At 46.6% G+C, this 13,950-nt stretch overlaps 1 protein-coding gene across 1 annotated transcript in view; it reads left to right on the forward strand.

Moving 5' to 3' along the window:
* CACTIN (cactin, spliceosome C complex subunit) overlaps positions 1–13,950 on the forward strand; it is a 30,498-nt gene continuing 16,548 nt past the window's right edge. Inside the window, exons 1-7 of the mRNA XM_020969334.2 lie at positions 1–258; positions 4,070–4,559; positions 6,226–6,321; positions 6,477–6,622; positions 7,633–7,795; positions 8,718–8,832; positions 12,774–12,966. Coding sequence (XP_020824993.1) covers positions 50–258; positions 4,070–4,559; positions 6,226–6,321; positions 6,477–6,622; positions 7,633–7,795; positions 8,718–8,832; positions 12,774–12,966 — 1,412 coding nt within the window. The 5' untranslated portion in view covers positions 1–49. The remainder of the gene's footprint in view (positions 259–4,069; positions 4,560–6,225; positions 6,322–6,476; positions 6,623–7,632; positions 7,796–8,717; positions 8,833–12,773; positions 12,967–13,950) is intronic.

Consider the following 13,950-nt stretch of genomic DNA (forward strand, 5'->3'; position numbering starts at 1 on the left):
CTTCCTCCTCTGAGGCGCGCGGGGCTAGCGGTTGTATCCGGGTTGGCTGATGGGTCGGAGTTGGGAGTCTCGCTCGCTGTCTCGTTCGTGTTCACGCTTGCGCTCCCCCGGCTCCAGAAGCCGCAGGCGGCGACGGAGCAAAAGCCGGAGCCGGAGCCGGAGCCGGAGCCGGAGTCGGAGTCGCGATGGACGGCGGCGACGCGAGAACAGCGAGTGGAGAAAGAGGCGGCGACGACGGAGCCGGAAGCGGAGAGCGGGGTGAGGAGACCCCCTGGGCGCTGGGTCACGAGGGCCTGCCCTGCGTGTGCGTGTGGGTGTGTCTGGGGTGGTCCAGTGTGCTCTGCCCTCAGCGAGAGGATATTGGTGGGCCCTTAGTGGGTGGGTGGGTTGCCAGACCCCCGCCCCCGTCGTGCGTAGGCCGCTCGCGTCGCAGGGGTTAGAGCGCTACCTGGGTTTGAATCCGGCCTCAGACACTAGCTTTTTAACCCTGGACAGGTCACTTCACCAAAGTCTCTTTGCCTCGGTTTCCTCAACTATAAAATAGGGACGACAACAGCACGTACCTCCCAGGATTGTCTTGAGGATCAAATGAGATAGTGTCTGTGAACATATAAAACTTCCGTTTTGCAAGTACTGGCTCCTTTTCAGTGAGTGCCCTCCACATCTCCATCCCAGGCCCTCTTCTCTCCCAGTGACCTCATTGGCTTTCCTGGGTTCACGCAGTCTCAGAGTTGGTCACCTAATGTAACACCTCATGCACCTGAACGTGAATTCCCTTCTGCAATAAACAAGACAGTGACTATCAGGCCTCTGCTTGAAGGCCGGTGAAGGCAAACTAACCACCTCCAGAGGTGGCCTATAACTTCTTTTGGACAGTTTGGATGGTCAGGAAGTTAATGGAAAGCCTCAGTTTGCCTCTGTACTTTCTACCCATTGCTTCTGCCCCCTACTAGTCAGTAAAAGTCTAATCAGTCCTCCATATAACTGTTCTACCTTCCTCATCATCACCAAGTGGATGTCACTTCTCCTGGGTTTGAATGGACCCTCAAAGGACCCAATGCAAACAAGTATTTTTGGAGGTTGCATGGTACAATGGAAAGAACACTGGCTCAGGGTCAAAGGACGTGAGTTCAACTCTTACCTTCCCCGTGTACCAGCCACTTGACCTCCTTCAATCTCAGTTTACTAATCTGTAAAATTAAAGAATTTGGCTAGATGGCCTCTGAAGTCCCTTCCAGCTCTAGATCTATGATTCTGTGACTCCCAGGCCTCTATATCCAGCCCTGCTCTCTACCCTGAATTTCATTCTTGTGTTATCACCTGTCAGGAGACATTCGTCTGGATAGTCCACAGGTCTCTTAAACTTATCATATCCAAATGTGAACTCATCTGTTGCCCCAAACCCACAACTTTCTCTAACCCATTCCTGTTTCTTTGGGTCGGCTCCAGCATCCTTCATTTCACCCTAGTTCACAACCTTGGAGTTATCTTTGACTGTTCCTTCCTCCTTCTCCTCCCATATTCAGTTATTGCTAAATATTATTAGTTCCACCCCCTTAGCATGTCTTACATCTGTCCTGCTTTCTCCAGTTATTCAGGTAGCACCATAGTTCAGGCTCTTAACACATTACTGCAACAGCCACCTAATTAATCTTACTTCCAGTTTCTCCCTTCTCTCTAATCCATGTTCCACATAGCTGTAAAATTAATTTTTTTTATTTCAGAAAACACTTTACTGAGCAACCTAGGAGATCTTTCAGGAAAGAAGATAAAAATATCTTGTTATTAATCTCTGAAAATAGGTTATACAACTGTAATCACTTGCATACCAAAGGCTGCTTGAGGTTAAAGGACTAGCCTTTTAAAATTTCTTTTTTTATTGATCCCTTTTGTTGTTGCATCACTTTCATTTCTTTTTTTTTTTTGGCTGGGCAGTGAGGTTAAGTGACTTGCCCAAGGTCACACAGCTAGCAAGTGTTATGTCTGTGAGGCCAGATTTGAATCCAGGGCTGGTGCTCTATCCACTGTGCCACCTCGCTGCCCCATCATCACTTTCATTTCTGATTGTAACTTCTCCAGTCATGTCTACCAGTCTTTCAGTATTGCGTGATATAGTTTTTACCTGAGCCTGGCGGCTTGATCAAGAGTAGGTAGTTGGTACTCTTTTACTCTCTCCCTGTTGTCTTGAGTTTCAAATGCCTGGGAGCCATTTTAGTCCTTCTTCTGAGTGGAGAAAAGAAGCAAAGTGAGAGCTGAGCAACTAACTGCATGGTCTGTCATTGATTAGAATTATCTTACTATTTCTTTGATGATCCTTTTTCCTAATACTGCTTTTTTTTTTAAGGCAATTAGGGTTAAGTGACTTGCCCAGGGTCACACAGCTAGTAAGTGTCAAGTGTCTTGTCTGAGGCCAGATTTGAACTCAGGTCCTCTTGACTTCAGGGCCAGTGCTCTATCCACTGCTCCACCTAGCTGCCCCTCCTAATACTGCTTTTAAAAAACTCTTAATTGTCTTTGGTCTTTACACTTGTCATTTCACATTACCTTCTTTGAACCCTTCTTGTGACACAGAAAATTAAGCAAAAACAACCAATACAGAAACCTTGTCTGACAGTGTATACGATGTTTTGTCCTTATAGTGTCCTGCCAGTCTGCTGTAAGGGAGGCCATGAGGGATTGGACCACTGTCTCACAGGGAGCATCAGAGTCACAATTTGAACCCAGCTCCTTGGACTCTAAAGCCAGTGCTCTTGCCTCTGTACCGCTTTAATAGTACTTGCCTCTGCTGTTTTTGAAGTTATCATTAGGACAAGTCAAAAAATTGTTAGCCACACTGCTTTGGGCAGAGAGCTGTAACAGACATCCAGGTAATTGAAGCTCACCCCGCCCCCCCATCAATCTGTCTCATGATTTTATGCCAGCCTTGTGATCTTCTTACCCAAACGTTTATTTCCTTTCTGTCCAGGTGGTCTGTGATATGTGCAGTGACAGTATCTCTTTGGCTTTTACCTGTGTAGGTCTGTGCCCAAACATACTTTGCCATGCTTCCTCTTGCTCCATATTTTTTCGTAAGAAGTTATCTTCTTAATGTCCGGTGCTGCTCTGCTCCTGCTTTTTCCAATCTGTTTCTTTTTGAATACGGTATATGCATTGAAAACCCTGTTCTAGGCATGGATCTCATTCCACCAAATCTCAGTCATACTTCCTAGTTCAAATTTGATGTCTTGCATTAGGATCTCTATTTTGTGGATTTTATTGCTGGTCCCTTTTTTGGATTTTGTCTCCTCTAAAATTTCTGGGTGTTTTTAATTGCTATTCATTTTCCTGCATTGTAGCTGTCCATGGTATCTGGCTATAACAAGAATAATAATAATAGCTGAGTTTTAAGTCATAGTTTAAGGTTTGCAAAGCACTTTACATACATATCATTTGATCCTCGCAGCAGTCCTCTGAGGGAGGTGCTATTATTATCCTCATTTTACAGGTAAGGAATCTGAGGCTCTGGTCAAATGAATTGCCCAGAGTCCCATGGCTAGAAAAAGTTTTGAGTTGCAATTAGGTCTTCCTGAGGCCAAGTTTGGAGCTGTCTCCACTAGGCCACACTGCTGACATACATTGTCAGTTTTTTCTCTCCTCATACCTTTTCATTGTAAAGCCTTTTTGATCGTATATTCATAATTGCAGGTACATTTATTCTTTTTAAAAAATAATAATAATGAATTCATTATTTTTAACTTTTTTTCAAGTTTTAAGTTCCACATTCTCTCCCTCCTTCCAGTTTCTTCCCCACCCATTGAGAAGGCAAGAAATATATACATTTACTGTTGCTAGGTTCCTCTGTCCAGGAATCTGCCATTCCCATACTTTAAACTATAAAATAATAAGGTTTGACTAGATGATCTTTAATTTTCTTCATATTTTCTCTGACATTCTTTGATCTGTGATCCTATGGGAAATCTCTCCCTGCTATCTTCACGTCACAGGATCTACAAGTTGAGAGTTAATGTAGAGTTAATAATAAAACCTTTGGTATCTTTCATAATGAAAGATATTTTTATTTATTCCACAGATCAGATTCTGAGGAAGAGCGACATAGGAGGAAATCAAAGAAATATCAGACCTCTGAAAGGAACCAGAGAGGCCCAAGAAAGCCACAGCCCCAATCTCGGGAGCCTTCCCAGTCAGATTCTGGAAGTGAGCCACGGAGGGGCCACAGGAGCAGACACAGGAGGAGGCGTCATGATTCTAGATCGTCCACCTCCTCAGCATCTTCTATATCCCCTCCACCGCCCCGCTCTCAGAGCCCTCAAGAGGCCCTGGACAAGAAATTGAGCCTCCAGGAGCGACGGAGGCTGAAGGAAGAGAAAAAGCAGCAGGAAGAGTTGATGAAGGCCTTTGAGACACCAGAGGAGAAACGGGCCCGGAGACTGGCAAAGAAGGAGGCCAAAGAACGGAAAAAGAGAGAAAAAATGGGCTGGGGTGAAGAGTATATGGGCTACACCAATACTGATAACCCCTTTGGAGACAATAACCTGCTAGGAACATTCATATGGAACAAGGTGAGGCCTTGGCTGCAACCTTCCCAGGACGCGTAGCAGTGCAGCTGGGCAGGGACAGCAAATCATACAACCAGCAGAGACCTGAGATCATAATGTTTAATAACCTGTTTTAACAAATAGGGTAATCATGGTTCAGGATGGGGAACCAATCAATCAGTAAGCATTTATTTGACTCTGGGCCAGTTACTGTAGTAGGCCCAGGGGACACAAATACAAAAATTAAACATTCCTTGCCTTCCAGGAGTTTACGTTTTATGAGAAATGTCTTTTCCAAGGCCATGTTGCCAGTCATTGACCAGAAGGTAGACTAGAGCCCAGAATTCTTGACTCCCAGTCCATGATTTTCCTGCTATATTTTGCTGGCTCACTTCTGGTCTTCTCACCCCTTGTGCCCTGGCCCATTTGGTCACTCAACTTTTTATATTCTTCCTTCGCAGTATCTGTTGCATCCTTTCCCCCCCCCCTCCCCAGTTCATAGGATCCCACAGTCAGAGGGGATCTCAGATCATCTAGTCTAACTCTCCCTGAAGTATAAATCGTCTCTATAATGCCCACCATCAAATAGAAAGCCAGCCTCCACTTAACTTCCAATAATGTCTCTAAATAGCTCTGATTGTTTATCTTCATATCAAGCTGAAGCTTCCCTATAATGTCCAGTAAGCCAAGTTTCTATCAAGCAAAATAATCCTAATCATCTCCACAACAGACCTTAAGATAACTTCAGTGAATGCAAATTTATTAAGTATTTATTGTGTGCTAATAAGCACTGGGGATACAGATATTAAAAGAGAGGCACCCCTGCCCTCAGGGAACTTACATCCTAGTAGGCGAAAACACATATATCGGAGAATGATGGCCAAGAATAGAAGCTTCGGTCTGAGGACAGTCACCTGACACGGGCAGTGAGCTGACTTACGTGACATACCCTCTTATTGCTGATTTGGTTACTGTGCCCAGAGCAAGAATGGGCTGAAGGTAGAAGTAGAAACCATTGGAAATAAGAACCATGGCAGTTCCTCTCTAGGGGTCAGGGAGTGCTTAGTTCTCCTTTGATTAATTCAGGAAGATTTCATGAAGCAGTCTTCTTTTAGGAAATCAGTACAGCGTAGAGTGTAGCCTAGAAGTTTTTAACCTTGTGTTCCCAGACCCCCAAGGAATCCATGCATAGATTTCAGAGGAAGGGAGAAAAAAGGTTACATCATTATATCTGTATTTCCATGTATTTGGTTTCCTTTGTGTTTTATGCATTGAAAACATTATTTTGGATTCGTGGGCCCATGACCCAAGAAAAGTTAAGAACCCCTTATTCGATGGAAGGAATGTTGGATTTAACGTCAGGATTCCTAAAGCTTGCTTGGGCATGAGATCCTAAAGCAAGCAACTGAACAAAGCAAAGAGCCCGGCAGTTTCCTCTTCTGCAAAATGTGAGGGCTGCTTCAGTTGATCAGCAGCGGTCACTTCCAACTGCACGGGCTCTGATCCCGTGACCAGCTGACTGGGGTAGTCTTTACCTTCACTACCTTGCAGTGTAGTGGAAAGCTGAGGGGACATTAAGATCCCTCCTTATCGCTGTACTCTCTCCTGGTGAATTTGCACAAGGCCGTTGCGTAGGCCCTTTGTAGATGCCAAACTGGGACTCAGCCGGTCATGGGTGTGTCTTTTCCAGGCACTAGAGAAGAAGGGGATCAGCCACCTGGAAGAGAAGGAGCTGAAGGAGAGAAACAAGAGAATCCAGGAGGACAATCGACTAGAATTGCAGAAGGTAGGAGTTCAGCCCAGCCCCACCGCCAGGGCCAGGCACCATCTCCTGGCCCTCAGGCCTCCCCCCCTTTCTGTAGTTCCTTGCTAGGAATAACTCGTTTCCTCCCCTCAGTTGCGCCGCCCCACCCTCATGACAGCTCTTCCCCCGTTTCTCAGGTGAAGCAGCTGCGCTTGGAGCGAGAGAGGGAGAAAGCCATGCGGGAACAAGAGCTGGAGATGCTGCAGAGGGAGAAGGAGGCGGAGCACTTCAAAACGTGGGAGGAACAGGAAGACAACTTCCACCTTCAGCAGGCCAAACTTCGGTGTGTCCGTGTCTGCTGCTTGTGATAGCAAGGGGTGACGCTGGAGTCCGGGTGGGAGGGGGAAATGCCTGAAGTTAGGACACATCCCCTCGGACTCTGTGGCTTTGAGTGCTGATCTCCACCTTCCTGGAGCTGTCCCATCAGAAATAAAGTCCTTATTGAGCAGTTAAGGGAAAGAGGAGGGGCTTTGTCCTCACCAAGGATGTCCAGTATTCCCAAGGCCAGCTCAGGCGCACTGGCAATGAAGACGGGGGCCACCGCCAGGTTAATCAAGAGCACAAGCCTGGCAGGGATTAAAGGAAACCTCGAGCAGAGCGCTTTGAGGGCTGGCGAGGTATGGATCTCGCTGTCCAGAATCACGGAACCGAGGGACATTTCCTCACCCGTATGGGAGGAGATGCAGGAGCCCAAAGGCAGCTGGATTCATGGGCCCTTCTCTTCCCCCCGCCCCTTTCTCCGCACTGTCTTTGCACTGGTGAAAAGTACTCCCTTCAAGGCTGAACGTCATTTGTTAGCTTGCCAAGTTCTCGTTGATTTGTATGTTCCTGGGGTCGGGGAAGGCGGGGCACGTAGCCTGATACTTATCCACCCCCATGAGCTTTGGCTCCAAGCACTGACCAGCTTGTGTACCCTCTGCCCACAGCTCACTACCAGTCTGTGAACCCCATGAAGATTATGGCTGTGACCACACACTGAGCTTAGTAAGCCCTGTGGTGCGTTAAGGTTAACAGAGTACTTTGGTCACAATATCCATTGGAGACCCAGTGCAGCCATTACTACATTTTGTAGGTGTGGGAACTGCAGCCCAGCAAGGTTGAGTGACTTGTGTCTGACTGCCCAGCCAGAAAGGATTGGTGCTGGGCTTTGGTCCATGGGCCACTTTTCTTTCTTTCTCCATCCATCTCACAGGCTCTCTTACCATGGCCACACATGTCATAACCAGACACCACACTCTGTAGCCCTTACTCGATAACCACTGAAAAGCTAATTCACTGCATTGCTGTCTGCAGTTCTAAAATCCGCATAAGGGATGGACGTGCCAAGCCCATCGACCTCCTAGCCAAGTATATCAGTGCAGAGGACGATGACCTGGCTGTGGAGATGCACGAGCCCTACACCTTCCTCAATGGCCTCACAGTGTCAGACATGGAAGACCTTCTGGAGGACATACAGGTATCCACCTTCAGTCCCAAGCAGGGCCCTTCCTCATGTAGCAGTTTTCCTCACTAGGCCAAGGAGTAGTTCACCCAGCTTTCCTTCACCCTGCTTGTGATCCCACCCTCTGCCAGTTTCTCTGCCCCTCGTCCATTTGTAGTGCTCTCCTACCTCCACCCCTTTTACTCACACTATTCCCTAAATTGAGAATGTCTCACCTTCCCTCTCCTTCTTCTGGTTTCTGCCTTGATTTTACCCTTCAGATGCTGCCTCCCTAGATCGATCTCCCCATTGAGAAGTGGTCTTTTCTTCCATCTCTTCTATTCTGTTTTGTATTATAGTTACCATTTAATACGTATTTGGATCATACCCTATTTGCTGGATTATAAGCCCTATCAAAACAAGGACAAACACGTACTGATTTTTAGCTCCTGCCTGCAGTGTAGCACTGCACTGTGTACATATATTGAGCCTTTAATAAATGGCTGGCTGGTGAATGAATGGATGGATGGATGGATGGATGGATGGATAGACAGATGGTCAGATGGATAGTCTTTGCACCTTTGCTCCCACTATTTAGAAACAAAAGACATGGAGCCCAAGTCCTGATTCTGCTTACTGTCTGAAAGACTTTGGCAAGTCACTTAATGTTTCTGGGCCTCAGTTTCCTTATCTGTAGCAGGATCAAACTAGATCATCTCTGAAGTTCATTCCAGTTCTCAGTCCTGTGAACCTAGAAAACTGTTCCTCTTATTACCTTTCCAAAACTTCCCCATCTTTCAAAACCCAACTGAGTATGCACTTCTTCCAGGAAGATTTTCCCTGACAAACCTGCTTCCTTTCACTCTTCCAAGATCAGACAGAGTAAGCCCTCTCCTTAATGATATTTGGCAGTTTCTCGAGTCTGGATCACAAGTTTTTTCTACTCTTCCAATTTTAGGTATACATGGAATTGGAACAGGGCAAGAATGTAGATTTCTGGAGGGATATGACCATCATTACAGAGGATGAGATCTCCAAACTTCGCAAGCTTGAGGCATCTGGAAAGGGGCCAGGTAACTGTTGGGCACACATACCTAAAGGCACTGATCCATCATTTGGTCTCAGTCATCGGGGTAATGGTAGGGGAGATGGTTACCTGGGTCATTTTTTTTTTTAAACAAGGGTACATTAGAAAGAGCTTTGGCCAGGAAAGCAGGCAACCTGGTTTCAGTCCCAGTACTGCCAGGTTTATGATGTGATCTTGGGAAAGTCCCTTCTCCTGTGTGAGCTGTGATCCTCCTCCCCCAAATATGAAAACAAAGCAGTCGCACTATTGTCTTTAAGGTCCTTTCTAGCTCTTGACATTTTTAAGCTGAAAAATAGCATTGAAATGGCATTGGTCCCATTTATGCAGTTTCTGTTATGGCCACTGGGGAAGCCACCAGGACAGGTCTTATCCTAAATTTATTTCATGGATAGTCACTCAGTTCATTCAGTAAACATTTTAAGTGCCTACTGTATGCCAGGCACTGGGGATTCAAAAAGAGGAAAAAGAGAGTCTCTGCCCTTGAGGAGCTCACAGTCCCTACTGATAGGCTTGTGAAAACTGGAAGCGTTCTTAAAGATCTAGTCCAGTCCTCTCTCTTTACAGATGAGGACACTGAATCCCAAAGAGGTCAAGTGGTTTGATCAAGATATAACTAATTAATGGAAGAGCTTGTACTAGAACTTGAGTCTTCCCTTCACGTTCAGTGAGCAGTGAGTTTGGAGGCTGAGGACCTGTGTTCTCATTCTGCCTCTGCTACATATTGCCTATGGGGCTTTGGGTAAGTTGCTTAGCCCTGCTGACCCTCAGTTTTCTCATCTGTAAAAAGAGGGGGTTGGTCTATTTGATTTCTAAGGTGCCTTCTAGCTGTAAAACCTTCAATCCCACAAAATGTCTGCAATAGATGTATCTTGACTCTCTACTGAGTACAAATAATAATGTGTCCAAATGAATGACACAGATAGTGCTAAGCACTATATGAACCCATAAGAGGATGAGATCGAGCGCTATGCACAGGGGAAAGGTCAAGAAAGGCTTCCTGGAAGAAGTGATTAATCAACAAACATTTATTGAGCATCTGTTGTGTGCCAGGTACTATTCTTACCTCTAGGGATTGAAAGACAAAAAAAACCTGAAACAGTCATTGCCCTTAAGGCACATATATTCTATCAGGGAAACAACTTGTACACAAATAAATTCAAAACACATACAAAGTCAGGCAGCCAGTTGATAAACAGTGATTAAGAACCTGCGGTGTAGAGAGCCAGGCATTCTGCTAAGTGCAGGGGGTACAAAGAAAAGCAAAAGATAGTCCCTACTTTCAGGAAGCTCACAGAAGGAAACAGCTCTGTACAAACAAGCTTGATAGGGCGGAACTGGAGATAATAGAGGGAAGGCACTAGAATTAAGGGGAATCAGGAGAAGCTTCCTGTAGAAAGTGGGATTTTAGCTGGGACTTGAAGGAAGCCAGGAGGCAGAGATGAGGGGGGAGAGCATAGAGGCATGGGGCCAGCCAGGGAAAATGCTGAGAATTGAGGTGGGATGTCTTGTGCAAGGAGCAGCAAGGAGGCACACCACACATAGGTGGGGAGGAAGGTATGAGAATACTGGAAATGTATGAAGGGGCCAGACTTGGAAGGGTTTTGAGTGCAAAAGAGAAAATTTTATATTTGATCCTGAAGGTGATAGGGAGCCATTGGAATTTATTGCGTAAGGGGGTGACACGGTCAGACCTGTGCTTTAGGAAGACCACTTTGGCAGCTTCATGGAGATTAGACTGGAGTGGAGAGAGACTTGTGTCAGGGAGACCGACTAGTAAGCTGTTGGAATAGTCCGGATGTGAGGTGATGAGACCTTGCGCTGTGGAGGTGTCCATGTCGGAGGAGAGAAGGGAGCAGTTACCAGAGATAGCACAAAGGTAAAAATCAACAGACCTTGGCAATAGATTGGGTGTGGGAGGTGAGGGAGGAGTTGAGAATGATACCTATGTTGGGAGCCTCAACAGTGGGACATCCCCGTAAGCAGGCATGATCTGATTGAAGATCCAGCAAAGGCAGCTCAGAGGGAGCAGTCCCGTAAGTAGGAGGGAAACCTGGATAGAGCAGTAACAACCTAGAAAGAAAAGGGTGGCTGACAGTGTGAGAATCTGCAGAAAGATCAGGAAGGATGAAGATTAAGAAAAGGCCAATAGATTTGGCAATTAAGAGGTTGTTAGTAAATTTGGAGAGAGCATTTTTGGTTGAATAGGGAGGCTGAGAAGAGAAAAGGATAAGGGTATAGCCAGTGTAGGTAGTGGCCTAGGGAAGTATTAAGGGGATCGAAGGATTGGAAGTCATGGTGAGGGCAAAGAGCAGGGTTTGGGGTTGCAGAAGGGAGGAGAGTGTAGGTCTGTGCCAGGTGGTGGCCTGAGAAAGTGGTCAGTTACAGGTGGTGGGGAACCTGCAGCCTTGAGGCCACGTGTGGCCCTCTGGGTCCTCAGGTGAGACCCTTTGACTGAATACAAACTTCCCAGAACAAATCCTTTTATTAAGAGGATCTCCACCCCTGGCAGGAGATTGGAGGTCACCTTGAGTTTGGAGAACAGGGTTTGGGGTTGCCAGGCAAAGAAGGAGGTAGAGTCATGACAAGAGTAGTGATTAGATAAGGGAATTTGAGAGTTCATAAACATGGAAGCAGAACATTTGTGGGCGATGACAAGGTCAAGAGTGTGACTATCTCTTTAGCTGAGATGTGGTGGAGAAGGAGTTAATGCAGGGCACTTTTGGCAGGAGGCAGCCCTAGCAGCTAGTGGATTGGAAGAAGCCCTTCTGTAGGAGGTGGGGCTGGAACTGGGCTTTAAATGAGGATGGGGATTCTTAGAGAGGTGAGGAGGGAGTCAATTCAGACATGAGGGAATAGCCTGTGCAAAGACCCAGTGCCAAAAGATGGGCTGTCTTGTGTGAGAAACTACACAGACTCTATGAAGGGCAGTAATCTTCTGTGATAAACTTGGAAATGTTGGCTAGAACCCGGTTGTGTAGAAGAGGTTGTATGTTATCTTGGAGGCAATAAGATACTAATGGAGCTTTTTTTTTTTTGTAATCTGGAAAGTGACATGGTCAGACCTATGCTTTAGGAGTAGTTATCTGTGAAAAGGATAGACTAGGGAGGAGAGACCGATTGGGGCATATGCAACAACTCAGGCTGTGAGTGATGAGGGCCTGAATCAGGTGGTGCCTATATGTTAGGGAGATAGACCCAAGAAAACTTGGAAACTGACTGGATCTAGGGCTTGAAGAAGAGTAAGGAAACAAGGGTGACTCCTAGATTACTGGGAAACGGTGGTACTCTTGACAGAAAAAGGAAAGTTAGGAAGGGGGATAAAGGAAGCAAGAGAACACTGAGTCATGTTGGGCATTTGAATTCTAGGTGTCTGCATGATGTTGAGTTTAAAATGTCCAATGATTGAAACTCAGAAGAAACACTAGGCCTGGATGTATAGAATGGAGAGTCATTTGAATAGAAATGGTAGTTTAGCTCATGGGAGCTCATGAGATCACCAAGAATCATAGTGTAGAGAGAAGAAAGAGGTCCCAAGACAGCAGAGAAAAGGAGCTGCCTTCTCGGTAGGACAAGAGAGTGCAATGTCACAAGAGCCCAGAAAAGAAAGATGGTCAGCAGAGGCTTGCTGGAGTGAGGTCAAGAATGGAGAGGCCTGAGAACAAGCCTTGTGTTTGTCACTTTAGAGGTGGGCAGAATGTGTGTACCAATGAGATGACTTCAGGGAGTGTGGAGGACAGATTTTAGGCCATGGACAAAAATAAGAAGGCAGAGCTTTCCATGTTTGTGGGACTGAGGAGACTGGCATTAGTAGAGGAGGGGTTGGGAAACATTGTATGCATGGAGAGATGAATCCCAGGGTGCCACTAGTGGGGTAGATAAGCAGCAAAGCTTGTTTACGGATAGGTTTCTCTCCTAATCTCCCTACAGGAGAACGTCGAGAAGGAGTAAATGCCTCTGTTAGTTCTGATGTGCAGTCGGTATTCAAAGGAAAGACCTACAATCAACTCCAGGTGATCTTCCAGGGCATCGAGGGCAAGATCCGGGCAGGGGGGCCCAACCTGGATATTGGCTACTGGGAGAGCCTGTTGCAGCAGCTCAAGGCGCACATGGCCAGAGCCAGGTGAGGGGCTGGGGCGGAGTGAGGGAGGGCCAGAATACAGGGCTGGGCTCTGAGGACAACATGGTAAATTCTTCTGTGACTTTGGGCAAAACACTGACAGATCTCTTCAGACCTTGCTTCTCCCACATTAGTCAAGTAGAGGTAGTACCTCTTAGCTTCCTCCAAGGTAATTAATGACAGTCTTGCATGAAAGTGCTTTGAAATCCTTTGAAGAGCATGTTGGAACTACAGGGATGGGATGTAATGTCTCCATCTGGCTTATCCCAAACCACTAGTCTGAATCATAGATTAGACCTCAGAGGTAATCTGGCCTAAGCTCCTCATTTTACACGTGAGGAAACTGAGGCCCAGAAAGGACAAGTGACTTGCCCAAGGCTACACAGGCAGAAAGTAGCTGAACTGGAATTCAGACCTGAGACTCTAGTGCCTTTGCCTTTTGCACTCTGTGCCATGCCGCTTCACTGTCCTGAGGCCCTTCACCATTTGGTGCCACCGTACCAGGTTTCCATCCCTTATCCCACACTGTTTCCCCCACCCCCCGATACTTGATGTTCCAACTAAATTGGGCTCAGCAGAACCTTTGCTGCCCCCTCCCCCCCCACCCACTCGGTGTCATGCTGCTCCACATCTCAAGTGTCCTCCTCTCCTCTTTGCTTGGTGATCTGCTGCCTGTCCTACAAAGCGCAGCTCCCAGCGTCTCCTCTGTGCCCATCTGGCACTGAATGAGAAAGAGCAGCCAGGCTTTGCTTGAACACCTCCAGGGAGAAGAAACCCCTAGCCTGCCTTGCCTGGGCTCTAATTGCTAGGAATATTTTCCTTACATTGTGCTGAAATCTCTCTGCAATTTCCACCCATTGTTTCTAATTCTGGCCTCTCAAGCCAAACGGAATGAGTCCAATTCCTCTTCCACAAGATGGCCTTTAAATACTTGAAGAGGGCAGTCATGCCTGGCCCCTATCCTGTCGCCTGATGTGAATGATAAAG

Source organism: Phascolarctos cinereus, unplaced genomic scaffold (genome assembly GCF_003287225.1).
Source record: "Phascolarctos cinereus isolate Bilbo 61053 unplaced genomic scaffold, phaCin_HiC Scaffold_4;HRSCAF=312, whole genome shotgun sequence".
NCBI lineage: Eukaryota > Metazoa > Chordata > Mammalia > Diprotodontia > Phascolarctidae > Phascolarctos > Phascolarctos cinereus.